The sequence below is a fragment of the Stenella coeruleoalba genome, assembly GCF_951394435.1.
Source record: "Stenella coeruleoalba genome assembly, chromosome: 4".
Classification (NCBI taxonomy): Eukaryota; Metazoa; Chordata; class Mammalia; order Artiodactyla; family Delphinidae; genus Stenella; species Stenella coeruleoalba.
The window spans coordinates 133,050,775-133,066,614 of record NC_137149.1 but is presented as its reverse complement, the minus strand read 5'-3'; the positions used below and the strand labels follow the sequence as shown (position 1 = coordinate 133,066,614).

The window sequence follows — 15,840 nt, the reverse complement described above, 5'->3', positions numbered from 1 at the left end:
GTTGGGGAACCCTTTTAGTATCTGTTACCTGCCACTCACTACTCACATCTCCATGGTTTTCACCTGAGTCTGATAATGAAGGGCCTGGAGTGGGCATTCTGTGTCAGTCGCAGACCACAGTGATTCCAGACTCAGGGCCATATTGTACTATATTGAACCTGACATTATACTCTAGAAACCTCTCTTGCTATGGAGCAGCCCCAACTGAGTTAACAATTTGTGAAGGGGAAAATATGTGTCAGTTTATATCACCACTCTATGTTGGAACAGTGTATGTCCATGTACATTATGGAAATAGAGTAAGAAGTTTTCTTTTTTGCAAATGGCCACTATTTAATCTTTTAAGGACATTGAGTACTTCTGATGATGTGGAAAGTGTCAGAAAAGACACACTGGTTAGTTTTCAACATCAAATGAAAATAGAATCATCATAAAGGTTTTTCAAACTGCTCACTCATCTCTTTGGTAATTTACCTTTTTCTTTGGTACATTACGTCAAATGCCTCATTAACTTTGTCAAAAGCAAGGGTATGGGACGCCAGTGCATCCAGATCGAATTTCTTATTCTTGTAGTCAGCAGCCAGCTTTGGGACAGAATCGATACCTTTCCAATCTGTAATTGGCCAAAATACCAAATAAAGACATGGTGCTTGACATGAAAAGGTAGTTTAACCAGTGTTTGTCGAATGAATGAAATTATCAGGTCAGATTTGGGTTGCTTCAAATAGCTTATCCCCCTGCTATGTTTAATTTTTTGTACTTCTATCTATTAAATTTTTTTTCTTCAAAAGAAAAATTCAAGATTATTTTCTAATTCTAGATAAGGAGGTATCTCAATTTGATCACTGTCTACCTTTTGTTCCCCTATGTTGGTCTATTTTAATGCAAACTGAATTTCAATTTGCAAATTATAGTTATCCTTCTATAAAGAAACTCTGTTTACTTTCAAGTAACTAATAGAATAAATAGCTTTCAGGTAGTCTTCAGATATGTTCTAGGCACTCAATATTTAAAAAATAAATTATTTTCCTTTCCTTTCAATGATCCTAATTATGATAATTTGAGTACTACTATGAAGAAAATTAAAAGAAAAAAAAAACTGACCACCAAAGCTTGTTCCATTTAGAGTACGGCCCATTATTAGCTCCACTGCAGAAACACTCAATCCGTTGTCACCAACGTTTACTCCAGTGATGTACATACTCCCCAACCTACTGTTATGCTGTCAAGGGCTGCTCTCTGGAAGGTCAAACAAAAAGATTAGCTGAGTAAGTAGAAAAGTAGAACATGAATTCCAATGTGGGTTTGTACAATAGTTTAGGGAAATTTTACACAACTCTGCATAAAAGATAATGGCTAATGAGGTTGTAATATTGTAGATTGAGACTTGAGGCACCAGTGTTCTGTTTCAGATAGAATATCCAATAAAATTTTGAATGTCATCAAAAAAGATATTGAAAAGAAACCAAACATATTTTACTCTGTTTAATACCACACTTATGCTGAACCCAGAATGCATCTCATTGTATATCAAGAAAAATATGCATACATGAAGGTAAAGAAAGATCTATAGAAGATATTATAAACTCTAGTCAACAAGTTTTTGACCAGGTACAATGGTATATATGAAGATATTTGCAATTCCAGGGACAAAGGATCAAAATTAAGTCACGAACAGAGGGTGAATAAGTATTCACTAGAGTCTAAAAATGAGGCATATACTGTAAACTTAGCAGATCTCAATGTAGGATAATTTAAAAGAAATGCTATTTAAAACAGAAGGCAAGATGGTTAAACAGAAAATAACAGTGGCTGCTGCTCGTCAAACATTTCGTCTGCTTCCCTATATTTTTTAGCTCTCTTGCAGTTAAGTAGAGTCATATGACTAGTTCTGGGCTATGGGCAGGAGTGACGTGTGCTGTTTCCTAGCCAAAATAGAAAAGCCAGTGTACATCCCGCCAGCTGTCCCTTCTACTCTAACAACCAAGAGGACCTCTTGTTGAGATTGTAAAGCCACAAATTTGAACTTCCTTGATTGCTGAATCACTACATGGAAGACAGGGGCCCAGGGGATTTGCATTGATCTTTGCATGAGAGAAAGAGAAAATATTATCTTAACCTACTGCAGGTTTGGAGTTAATATAAAAATGCCAAGATTGAAAATGTAAATAAGTTTAAGAAAGATATAAACTTGTGGATGGCCATTCCACATAGAAGCCCTATGTTATAGTTGAACATTTAAAATCTTTTGAGACTAATATTATACAAGAAAAATATAAACTTATCCCATATTGTTTGCCATAGCCAGTGGTTAACTTTGTTCTCACCTGTTGAGGCAACTTTTACTTCTACAGAAGTCCCAATAGGAATACCATTCCTGTTCATCACTGATCATTATATGAAAGAAGCAATCTGAAGTACAGTAAACTCTTTCCCTCTTCTCTCTGTCTGTCTTACCAGGGATGGGCAATGCAATGACCTAGAACTTTTAGAATGTGTTTTGAAATCTTTATTTGAATATGTATTTATAGTTTTGAGAATTTCTAACATTTCTAAATAGCAACTCTTCTAGTTTCTATACTTCTTATATGGCAGAAATATTTTTGTTTAATGTATATTGTACAGAGAGATCCACAGAGAGAGGTAAAGAGCACAGGCACTGCTTGCAACCTTAAGGTAGCTGCCTACATTACTCCTGGTTTGTTTGTTTTTTTTTAATTTAATGTTTTTCCTATTGCCCTTCTCTACATTTCTGAGCTTTGCTCCAAGCAGGGAATTAACCTCCATAATTATAACTTAGTTAAATGGGTATTATATGCAAATACAGGGTTTTATTTGGTAGCCTCGGATAACTTTTGATGAGAATTTTTAATTCTCAAAATCTTATAAAATTGTCCATTACTGTAAATTTCTAATTGTTCTGTTGGGTTCTTTAGACTGCTTTAGAGCATTAGTGGTCATTGAAATTAAGTTCATTCCCATTACTGGAATCTCCTCCACAACGTAGAAATTAAGCTTTCCCTAGTTATGGAAGCTTTTGGTGGAAGGGTAGTTAGCCCATCTTTTTGTGATTAAACCCATCTCTTTTTATCTGGGTTCTCTAGTGTAATTCTATTCCATAATTTAAAATACGTTTCTTGGTGTAATAAATAAGTTAATAATAGAACCTGCCAAGTTTTGGATCAGTGGTTCTCAGCTTGAGAACCAATGCATGAGAATATCCTGGGTATGGGTCAATTCACTGATACTGGAAAACAACAACTCCCCAGGTACTTCTGAAGTATAGCCAGTTTTGAGAATCTCTATACTAGAAAAATAAGTGGGCTGAATTTCAGTGTTTGTGAAACATATGAGCTGTGGGAAGTGGAGGGAGGGATGTGGCACATTGAAGGCCACAGGTGCCAAGGACAATTGAAAAAGCAAGGCCTGAAGCTTTGGATGCAGGGAAGCAGTGCAGTACAAGGGGTCCTCACTGCACGAATGTCAGTAATAGCTACCATTTATCGAGTGCTTATTACCTGCCAGATCCTCTTTTAAGCAGTTGCACTATTATAATGAAGCCATTCTAAGAGGAAAGACCCAGGAAGGGCAGCCTTCCCAGTCTCCATTCTCTTTTGTCATATCATGTTGTGTCAGGTAAGAACCGAGGGGAAAATTGCCAAAGCCTGCTCCTGGGAGGTTGAAGTACAGAATTTCATTCTGTGTACCCTCTCTAGAGGAGAGTTTTAGGAGCCAGGCTGAGTGAAGGGGTAAATAAAAGGGAATAGTGTCATAACTACTTCACAGCTCTCACTAATGAACTAAGAAGCCTCCATTGGCAGAAAAGTTAGCTGATGAATTCTTTGGTCATCTTGTTAAAAAAAACAAAACAAAACTCTACCTAGTGGCTTTGAGCAAAGATGCATTAGGTGAATATTTGCTGGAGACTAAGGCTGCGTGCTCTGGAGGCTAACTTCTCCCTATGTTGCCTGTGCAGTTGGCTCTTTACCCCATTTTCTGGAGCAGAACAGACAGGACTGGCTATGTGGGCCTGCAACCAGTGCAGTTGCCCAGGGCCCTGCACTCAGAAGGGCCCTCCTTTCCTGTCCTGAGAGGGAAGAAATCTGAATGATACAAAATTGTAGTGTTTAGGAAAAAAAGATTGAGTTTTTAATTTTGCAGCTTGTTGACTTTTTTAATTGAAAATTTCACATATGTAATTTGGACCTAATTCTGCAGCCTGATTATTGAGATCTGATGGACAGAACTGGCTTGTTTGTAGGTTGCTAACATCTCCTTGCTCTACTTTAAGATGAGAGTGGATACCTCTGGCTGTTAGGGGTGACTCCATTCACCCTGTCTATTCCCTCCTCTAAATCTGCCTTTTCTGTTTTTTTTCCTCACTTCTCATAGGCACAATTCTTTGAAAGTTTTTATTTCTAAGTTTTCTCTTAATTTTTTGCTGACTTTCATGTGAAAGAATAAACAAATATTAATAACACATTAATATTAAATAGTAATTATTAATATTTATTAATAAGTAAAAATTAATTATATGTATGTAACATATAATGATATCTAATATAGTATTAATAACTATTCTTAAACATAACTTATACATGTATATAAATATTAAAATTTAATAAGTATATTAAGATGCACATATTATAAATGTTAATAAGCAATATTTATTATATCCTACTATAAAAAATATACACACCATGATTTTAGCTCCACCTACACACTCAAAGGCAAAATCCACACCTCCATTGGTCATTTCAACAATGACCTCCTGAATGGGTTTATCTAGGTCTCCAGGATTGAGGCAGTTGGTGGCTCCAAGGGCTCTGGCCTTTGTAAACTTCTCACTTTTGATGTCAATAACTATGATTCTGGAAGCTTCTGCTGCTTTATAACCGATTACAGCTGAAAGACCGACACCTCCTAGGCCAAAGGTGGCACATGTAGAACCAGGTGTGACCTGCAGGCAAGAAAATTATACATTAACTTCTCAAGCAGCTGGTCCCACTTTTTTTTTTTTTTTTTTTCTTGACCACTCCGTGCTGCATGCGGGATCTTAGTTCCCTGATCAGGGATAGAATGCGTGCCCTCTGCATGGGAAGCACAGAGTCTTAACCACTGGACCACCAGAAGTCCCTGGTCCCACTTTGTAAAATAGGGACCGAGTGAGGTGGGGGCAGGACCATATAAATAAAGACTGCCTGTCATAAAACTAAATGATATAGCTAAATGGGGGCAATTTGCCAACATGAAAATGGATGAATCACTGGCTAAATCTGCAGAAACACTTGAAGGCCATTAGAGATTCAGCTCAAAACGAACAAACCCAAGTGAAAATCATTCTCTTGTCTTCCTTTTCCCTTTGGTGTTATGAGAACAAAAACTGAAGCCCACACATTTTAATGGGTTTATTGGTTTCTTTTTAAAATAGATCAAAGTGAGAGAGTAGCACTGACATATATACACTGATTATCTATCTGCAGACAACACATAAAAACATTTTTATGCTTCCAAAGATCTCTATGAAATGTGATTAATTTGGCAGTAAAGGATACAAATAGGTTAAAAAGAACCCGGAGTTCTGGTGATACTGGGGGAGTGGTCCTCAATAATTAATCAGAGTTTTTGCATCACTTTTCTTCCCAGAAGTAAATTAAACATTATTAAAGCTCTTGCCTTTTGACTAGAATTGCTGACACTTCACTTCTCTTAACTTGTTCCTATCAGATTTATTTCTCTTCTTTGAGCATGAGGTGGTTTAGCTATTCCTCAGTAGCAGGAAGAGCAGATTCTGGGAGTTTAGGTAAGTTCTGACTAGATTTAAAAGAAAACTGTGGCTGAATCTCTAGTGTTAATATCCCTGAAGAAAGACTAGAACAGTACAAGGTGACAGTCAGCATGGAGTCCAGAAAAGGGCGGGGTGGGGTGTGGTGGCAAAGAGCAGTAATTTTTCCCTGTGTCTCCAGTGTTATCTCGAGGAAACTACGCCTTGACTGGAGGGTCACATCAGCTCTGAACTCCACCCAACTAGCAACACCCTTCCTCCAGGAGCCTTCCGATTGTAGTTTGACCTCCCATATAGTTTTACATTTTTGTTAATGAATAAATGAATGAATGAACTTTTAGAGGGAGATAATACACTAGGAGCCAAGAGTAGCATTCCTATGGCTGATGTAATTCTCAACGAAAAGTCATATCTCGATATTCTGGCTACTAGATCAGCCTCTTATTTTGGTTAGTTTGACTTTGTTTCCTTGGCACTGAACAACTCTAAGGAATCTGATAAAAAAGAATATTTGGATTGCAAGGCTGAGGACCAAGCCTCACCAAGGCGTTCTAGGTGTTTCACATGAACCTGGCTTTATTCATTCATTTGCTGAAAAATTATCAAGCTCGTATTATGTGCCAGGCACAGGGCTAGGCTCTGGAGCTATCACAATGAACAAGAGAGAATTCTTGCCCTTACAGAGCAAATCATCTAATAGGAAGGAGAAATAAATGGGAAATTTCTTCATAGTGTGATAAGAAGGAAGACAGGGTTAAATACAGAAACTTTAGGGGAAAGTGGGAGGGAGGGATACCTCATGCATGCCTGGGAGGGGGGAGTCGGCTTCCAACAGGAAGGGATAAATAAATGGAGTCAGCCAGAAGAAGCGGGGGAGCTTTCCAGGCAGTGTTGGTGGGAGCCAGGTGTGAAAAGTCCAGAGGCGCAGTCCAGAGCCCAGAGACTGAGGGTCAGGCCCAGGGGAACAGTGAGCCACAAAAGGAAGAAGGAGAAAGAATGACTACAGCATATTGAAGGAAAAGAGGAATAATAAAGGGGAATAAAAACTTTAGATTTTTTGTTTAGGAAGATCACTCTGGTTGCATTTTGCAGTTTAGAGTCAAGGGGAAAAGATTGATGTCAAGGAGGTTCCAATAAGGAGGTTGTTTGAAGCGTCCAAGTGATATTGACATCTCTCTAATCTCTCAGTTGAAGAGCTTTGTAAAAGCTAAATTCTAACATGGAATTCCAGGGATGCATCTTACCATCATCAGGGCTGCCATCTGAGACCTTCCCCTGAAGCCACAAAGGCACAGGGTGAGAAGCAGAGATGAATTACTACAGTTTGAGAGAGAAGAATCTGCTGTGTCAGGGAGAAAGTAGGGTAGCTCTATGGAGATGGGTGGAGGTTTCTGTTGTCTCTTGACTGGGTCTGCTGCCCCAGGACGAGCATTCGCATTTAGGGGACATATTTATCAGGCTGTGTTTAAATCAGGGACAGTCTATAATCTAACATACGAGTAAAGGAAAAGAACATGAACTGGGTGCCAGCTATATGCTAGCCTCTGGGCCAGATGTCTTACATATGTAATATGATTTAATTATCCCCACAACTATTTGTAGTAGATATTATGGTAGAGAGATGGGAATAGAGAGGTTAAATAACTTGCCTAAAATCACAGAGGTAATAAACAGCAGAGCCAGGTTTTGAAGATAAATCTGGTTGCTTTATCATGCTGCCTCCTAGTAATGTCTATTTTACACAACCTGGTGATTAAGTATTTTACCTTGGCAATGTTGACTACAGCACCATAGCCAGTTGAAAATGCACATCCAAGCAGACAAACTCTCTCTAAACTGGCATCATCATCAACTTTGGCAAGGTTAACATCTGACAGTACAGTGTACTGACTGAAGGTACTGGTTCCCATGAAATGGTAAATTGGTCTTCCTCTGCAGGTAAACCTGCTAGTTTTGTCTTCCATTAATTTTTGATCACCCATAGGAGTTTTGAAATGCCTAGGGGAAAAAGATACAAAAAAAGAGAAAGTAGATGGACCACTGATTACTTTCCTGAAGAAAAAAATTAGGCGTTATGTATTCGTTATGATAATTTTATTAGATGGAAAAATTGAAAAAAAACGGCTTGAGAATTTTCACCTAAATATATAGTCAGAATTGGTCTAAAGGTAATAATGATAATAATAGTACACTTTTGACTGTATACTTCTTATGTGCCAGAAACTCTTTTAAGGGCTTTACATGTATTTCTTTAAAAAATTGTATTATGGAAAACTCAAGCACATATAAAAGTAGAAAGAATAGCAAAATGAATCCTCATGTAACCATCTCCAAGCTTTGGCAATTATCAATTCATGACTGATCTAGTTTCATCTATTACCTACCTGCTTCCCCAACACCAGCACCTATCCTCCCCACTTTGGACTATTTTGAAGTAAATCCTAGACATCGCTATTTCATCTGTAAATATTTCAGTATGTGTCTCTAAAAGATAAAGATTCTTTTAGTTCCACACATTGCATTTGGTTGATATGTCTCTTAAGTCTCTTTTAATTTATAGGTTCTCACCCCACCCCTTGTTTTTTCCCTGCCATTTATTTGTTGAAGAAACAGTCATTTGGCCTCCAGAATTTTCTTCACTCTAGATTTTTCTGATTACACTCTTGTAATCTGGTTTAACATGTTTCTCCATCACTGTATTTCCTCTAAACTAGTATTTTTGATCTAAATGCTTGATCTGATTCAGGTTTTATGTTTTTGTAGGAATATTGCTAAAATAGTGTTGTGTATTTTCATCTGGAGGCATATAATACCTTATCTCTATTTTTGTGACGTTAGAGAGAATTGATGGTCATTGTCAAAATCTATTATTAAAGGTTTGCAAAAGGGTGTGTTCATTCTTTGAATATCTGCAAAACCCTGTGAAGTAGGCATTATTATTGTCCCCATTTTATAGATGAGGAAATTGAGGCACAGTAATCTATGTAAGAGGAGTAAAATTTTAGCTTCTAAAATAACTAGTTTCAATTAGAATTAAGCATAAACAGATCTTTCTATAGTCTCAGTAGAGAATAAGGCAATTAAAAATTTTGACTCTGGAGCCAGACTGCCTAGGTTCAAAATCTAGCTCCAGGACTTACATCTATGTGGTCTTGGAATAAATTACTGTGACTCATTGCATTCCTCTCTCATCCTCTGTAGAAGTAGCTATTATTCTGAATGTGGCATTTATCATTCCCTTTACTACATACACATGAACCATAAACAATATATGGTATTGTTATTGTATATGACTAAATTTATCTGTGAGAAACTTGCTTCTTTCCCTTAACATTATATGTGTGAGATTATTCTATGTTGATACATTTAGAGCAAGTTTAGCCATTCTCATTGTTATATAGTATATTTAGAGCAAGTTTAGCCATTCTCATTGTTATATAGTAATTCCATTGTGTTACTACATAGCAATTTGTTAATCTATTTCTTATTGAAGGACATTTGCCCTATTTTCAATTGCTTGTTATTACAGTGTTGCAATGATCATTATGGTGCATGTCTGTTTGGGTGATTTTACAAGTTTCTTGTACACATCTAGAATTGGTGGGTACAAAGTATCCACTTCTTCAACTCCATTTAGGTATGCCAATGTACTGCCCAAAATATTTGTAACAATTTATACTCTTACTAATAGTTTATAGAGCTTACTTGATTTTTCCACAAAAATTTGTGTGTGAACTCAGACAGAACTTGCATTTTCCACATTGAGGTGTGTAGAGTGGAATTACTTTGTCACCTAGAAAAGAAGGCCATGTGTTAGATGATGCCTAAGATGTTACTTATAGTTTCTACCAGGTGAATCGGTGGAAAACACCATTCTTTATGGTATACATTTTATGTTCAGTAGGAAGTATATGTGGCTACAGTATTTTATTAACCTGCAAGATTGCTGATTCTCCCAAGTATTGTATATACTGTCTTTTTTCTTTTTCGTTTTCTCTCTGCTGGGCAGTCAAGCAACACATCTGTATTATACCATCAGGTGCAGAGTCCTTTGTGAGACTCTGCTGTCATTGCAACACTCTGCATTATGACTATTATTTATTACATAAGGACTTTATTTATTACATTTCTAAACATCCTGCATGGAACAGAACATCCTTATGTAATAGGGGAGGTGGGCAATAGGCTAGATATGGAGAGTAAACTATATGCCATCTTCATGTTTCATTTAGTTCACTCTCAAATTCTACATTTTCTACTTTTTATTCAATTTCAATAATGATTTCTATCCTCTGATGACCAAGGTCCAATAATGATAATTAACATTTGTTCAACATTTAGTATGTGTCAGTCACCATTCTAACGGCTTGCATGTATTATCTCATTTAATTCTCAGGACAACCCTTTGAGATGGGTACTGTTATTGTCCCCGTTAGAAAATGGAAATCTGAGCTGAGTCACAGAAAAGTGACTTAACTGGTTAAGGTCACACAGCCAGTAAGTGGTAGAGCTGGGAGTACATTGGCCAGACTTGTTTGTGGATGCCAAATTTTGGAGAGCAATTTGTTTCTATAATCTTGTTTTGAATGGAAAGATACTAATATACTTCTCAGTTTGGAGCATCCTCATTAAAGGAAGAAAGAATGATACGGTTCATCCTGTCTGATAAGTGACAATTGCATAGCTCATATTGCAGTATTTGATGGATCTGTTACAAAATGTAAAGTAAATAATTCGACTATTGGCATGCTTCATACACATGTTTATCTTACAAACTTCCAAGAAGACATTTAAGCTAACATTGACATATGCATAATATTTCTCGCTTAAGCTACCTATAAGTCATCATTCTTTAAATTCTTTATAATATTAAAATAGTTTTCTGTTTTATTTAGAGGAGGTTGTTTTAAATTGTCATCTGTTCCCCCTTGGAAGCTCAGTGTAAGCTCACCTTGTAGCTTTGCATCATAGGACAGTTTCGCAGTGCTATATGTAAATAAAGTGACTGTATTTCGCAGATTTTATTAGACAGTTCTTTTTTTTTTCATTTCCCAGACCAGGGATCGAACTTGCACCCCCTGCAGTGGAAGTGTGGAGTCTTAACCACTGGACTGCCAGGGAAGTCCCTAGGCAGCTCTGATTGGAAATATTGTGTCTCATTGCTAGACTCTGATAGACTGTGTGCTTCAGTTTTGCTTTGGAAAAGATGGTCCCCTTATGTAAACAGAGATCAATTATAGCATGCAAAGCCAGGACTGTATCAGGAATTATCCCTGAAATATCCTGACATTTCCATTTAATTGGAATCAGAAATTTAAATACCTGGTTTGAAGTTGGTCACTCTTGGCCCAACACTTTCCACGATTCCTGCAGCCTCATGGCCAAGGATCACTGGGAAAAAAGCCCCTCAAATTGAGGATGGATGACATGGGCATCAGTATGGCACAAGGTGGTGGCGATTATCTACAAAGCAACCGCAGACTTGACTCCTGTTTCTGTAATTATATCATTGGGGTTGTTAGGAGGATAATTTTAGGCCCAATGACACCTTGAAACTTAACAACACTCATTGAGCTCAATAAAAGAATTGCATTTTGAAAAAAAAAGAACAATTAAAAATATGTTGCGATATAGTCTTTCCTCTTAATGCATCTTTATTTTCTTCCTTTCACTGTCACTGAAAAAATCACACAAAGAGAGAGAATTGGCAGTCACTGTCTCTAGGAGAGGAGAAATCAAAGGTAACAGAAAAGTTAAACTCTGTTAGAGGGAGTGGAGGGGGAACACAGGTTTCGAGGGCTTGTTCAAATTTTGTTGAAACGACATGAAATACAATAGAGGTAATAAAACTTCTATAGTTAAAAGAGAGATATCAAATAAGGAATTGTCTTAATTAATTACGAAGTGTCCCAGTATTATTTTTCAGGATTCTGTTCATGAGGATAACTCATTCATTCTCATGCATCAACTCTTACTGTGGTTGGTGATCCTGAGGAAAAATATAAGCCAGGTCAGCTGCGGAGAAAATGGAGAAATTGACTCAACTTGTCGCCTGTGATCCCTCTCTGCTCAGTGCCATGTCTTCTCCCTGCTGTCTCACTTCTGTCCCCTCCTCTGGGCACCCAGGACCCTTAGCATCAGATCTTTCCTTGTTTTGAACCAAACTCTCAATCTTTCTTTTAATAACACTTTTCAATAACTGGCAACTGGAAAACAAAAAGAAAACCTACCTAATTCTAATCTAAAATGAATTCCTTTGTCTGATTCTTACAATTTACCCCTCCTGGGGATAATACCTGTTTTTATTGTGAACCTAAATATGTAATTCCCCCATAGTGAAAACTCCTGGGACTCCCAGTTATACTACATAGGCTTGACCTGACCAAAGCCAAGTCTGCATTTGGTGTCTTGCCTGTCCCGCCCTGGGAAAGTTCACACACACCTGAATTCGAACTTCATGAGCGTTGAGGGAAGCTCCCTCAACCTCTTCAACACTGAGGGGCTTGTTTGCTTTCCAGGCGATAGCTGCTTTGCATTTAATAACCTGAGAAAGAGGGAGAGGGGGAAAGGATAGGAGGGAGGAAGAGAGAAGGAGAGAGAAAGAAAGAATATCATGGAACGAACATGTTGATACTATTATTTTATGAAAGAGAGTTTTGGAGTTTGTGGCTGGATGTTATATATAATTATATTATTCTAAAGACAAGGGACCTTAATTGAAAATAAGAAGTCAAATTCTACATTGTAGTCATTGCACTTTTAATTTTCAAAAAGAACAGGTGTATTAAAGTTTACCCTATTATAAAGCCTTGATTTTTTTCTCTCCAGAATAAAGAGGATAAATTTATAGGATTTGGGCATGGTAGATGACCAATATGTGTTTGTTGATCGAACCATTTGTTATCAGCTCTGCATTACCTGAATCCTTATTGCTAGAGCAGATGTGTTTTACATCTTCGCTGCTCAAAATGTGGACCTCCCTGCCACCAGCAGTTATTGACATCACCTGAGAATTTGCTAGAGCTATAAGCCCTAGTAGTTTGTATCCCTTAATTTCCCTCACTTATTTCTCTCATCTTCCCAACTCCCCACCCCCACACCCTGGGCAATCACCTGTTCTCTGTATCTATGATTTTGTTTCTGTTTTGTTATGTTTGTTCATCTGTTTTTGCTTTTTAGAGTCCACATATAAGTGAAATCATACAATATTTGTCTTTCTCTGTATGACTTACTTCACTTAGCTTAATACCCTCGAGGTCTACCGATCTTGTCACAAATGGCAAGATTTCATTCTTTTTTATGACTGAGTAATATTTCATTGTGAGTGTGTATGTACGTGTGTGTGTGTGTATATATATATATATATATATTTATTTATTTATTTATTTATTTTTGGCTGCGTTGGGTCTTCGTTGCTGTGTGCAGGCTTTCTCTAGTTGCGGCAAGCGGGAGCTACTCTTTGTTGCGGTGCGGGGACTTCTCATTGCGGTGGCTTCTCTTGTTGTGGAGCACGGCCTCTAGGTACGCGGGCTTCAGTAGTTGTGGCTCACGGGCTCTAGCGCACAGGCTCAGTAGTTGTGGCTCACGGGCTTAGTTGCTCCGAGGCATGTGGGATCTTCCCAGACCAGGGCTCGAACCCATGTCCCCTGCATTGGCAGGTGGATTCTCAACCACTGCACCACCAGGAAAGTACCTATATGAGTATATATATACCACATCTTCTTCATCCGTACATCTGTTGATGAGGACTTAGCTTTTGATCAACTTTAAACTGCTGCTTTCTGAGAGTAATTCCCAAGGACGCTTCTTTTAGCAACTGTATAAAGACACACACACAAAACAAGAATTGAACAAAGAAACAGTATATTTGCTTACTTTGCCCTTGGTGCCCATTTTCTTTGGGAAACTTGCCTTGGAAGTTTCTTTCTGATTTAAGTTCTTCTTCTTCTATCCAGGGTGCTCTGTGTCCTGTGTAGAATTGTCTTTGAATAAATACCATTTCTGCTCTTCTATTCTCCAATTATTTTCTCTCCTTTTTTGTTGCTGTAATCTGCAACTTTGCCCATCTCTTTCCACATCATCATTTGCGGTGTCATATTTCAGCTGCAAACCCTCATTGCTTCCAACTATTTGGGGATTTCTGTTTACTTGTTTTTTTCTTTTTTTATTGCAAAATATAAGATAACAGAGTAAAGGTCATTAAACCTATTAGATAAGTTAACAAATAATTATAAAGTGAAGGACATTTCCACTGACCCAGAATCCCTCCTATATCCATCCTTCTCTTTCACAATCCTAATAATAATTTCCTTGCATTTCTTTTATGATTTATGCTTCTCTACACAATATAGTTTAGTTTTACTGATTAAAAGCTTTATACAAATGGAGTCATAGTGTATGTGTTCTTTCATGTCTTTTTTTCCCTCTCAACTCTATTTTTGTGAGATGCATCCACATTGCCTGTGGCTGTACTTTGTTTATTTTCATTACCGTAGAGTATTCCATTGTATGAATTGACCACATTTTTTTTCATCCATTTTCTGTTTTGTGATGAATCAGAATTGCATAACAAGTCTTTTCCTGTATATCCTGTTGTACTTGTGCTTTTCCTTAGGGAAAATTCAGGGCTTATATGCAGCTAACATACCCTATTAAGGTGATGCCAATTGTTAAAATATTGAAATACTTCTGATCCTGTTGGTAAAAAGCCATAGTATTCTATTATCTCCTCCAGACTTTAACTAATATTTTATTATTGAATATTTAAGTTGCTCTGTTACACTTTTCTTTTTTTTTTTTTTTGCGGTACACGGACCTCTCACTGTTGTGGCCTCTCCCGTTGCGGAGCACAGGCTCCGGACGCGCAGTTATTTCAGTTATTGTATTCAGTTATGACTGGTTCCTTTTATATTTTCTAGTTCCTTGTTAAAATTCTCATTATGTTCATTGATTCTTTTCCTGAATTCAGTTAGCATTCTTATTACAAATGCTTTGAACTCTTTATCTGGTAAATTATTTCTGTTTCATTAATTGCTTTTTCAGGGGTTTTCTCTTGTTCTTTCATTTGAAATAAATTCCTCTGTCTTTTCATTTTGCTTAACTTTCTTTCTTTTCATTTTGCTTAACTTTCTTGTCTCTATGATATTGTGTGAAACAGTTACCTATTCTGGTGTGCTTGTGTGGAAACATCCCTATACAGTCTGTGTGTGCCCAGTGGCTTTGCAGGGAGAGCTGTATCTGACATGAGCCTGAGTCATATCTTCCCCCAGGGTGTGCTGGCAGCTATCACCTTGGTAGGAGGTGGGGCTGGAGATAGAGGGGCTAGTGCCAGAGCCAGGTGTGAGCTGGGGCTTCTCTACTGCTCAGTGGCCAACAGGACTTTTTTGGGAGTGGGGGTCAGGTCCTTAGTTGCTGGAGCAAAAGCTGTAAGGGTCGGATCTGAGCTGGTTCCAATCCCTCTAATTGTGTGCTTTGCCCCCTCCCAGCACCTGCACCCTCGCCCCAGAGGGGAGCAGTGCTTGAGCAAGAGAGGCTGGTGTGGACGTTCAGCATGGGTCAGGGAATGGGCTGTGGCAGTCCTGGACCCAGTCAGAGTTCTAGATCTGCTGTTTCCATGGGCGCCAGCAATGGCCACTCTCACCCTGTTATGATGCCATGTTGGGTCCGAGTCGGCTCCATCCTGCACAACTGTGCACTCCCCTGATTCCATCAGCCCTTGCGCTAGTGTGGAGCTGTGCCGTGGAACAAGAGGGCCTGGAGCGGACACTTGGCTCGGGCTGGGGCTCAGGCTGGGGCGCGTGCTGGGGCAGTTGTAGGGAACTTGTCAGAGTCCCAGACAATCTCATTGTGCTTCCTCTGCCTTGTTTCAGGAGTGAGCAAGTGTGTGCACACATTCTTCATGAGCATAGTCTAGGTTTCTTACAGCTCCACTGTCAGTCCCACTGGTTTTCAAACCAGCCAAGGGGATTTACCCCCCGCAAGCTGGGGTGCCCGATATGTGGCTCGCACGGCTCAATCCCCAGGGAGGATCTCTGAACCCATGTAATCCTCCCCCT

General features: G+C 38.4%; 1 protein-coding gene across 1 annotated transcript; it reads right to left on the bottom strand.

Annotated features, from left to right (window-relative positions):
* Positions 1-233: 233 nt before the first annotated feature.
* Positions 234-15,494, bottom strand: ADH4 (alcohol dehydrogenase 4 (class II), pi polypeptide; the record flags this gene model as incomplete). Its single annotated transcript, XM_079920728.1, is given in 10 exon segments — positions 234-613; positions 1,105-1,194; positions 1,197-1,239; positions 4,700-4,960; positions 7,552-7,783; positions 9,491-9,578; positions 11,108-11,188; positions 11,191-11,248; positions 12,228-12,329; positions 15,426-15,494. Coding segments are annotated over 10 exon segments (1,167 nt in total). The 3' UTR covers positions 234-470.
* Between the last annotated feature and the right edge of the window lie 346 nt (positions 15,495-15,840).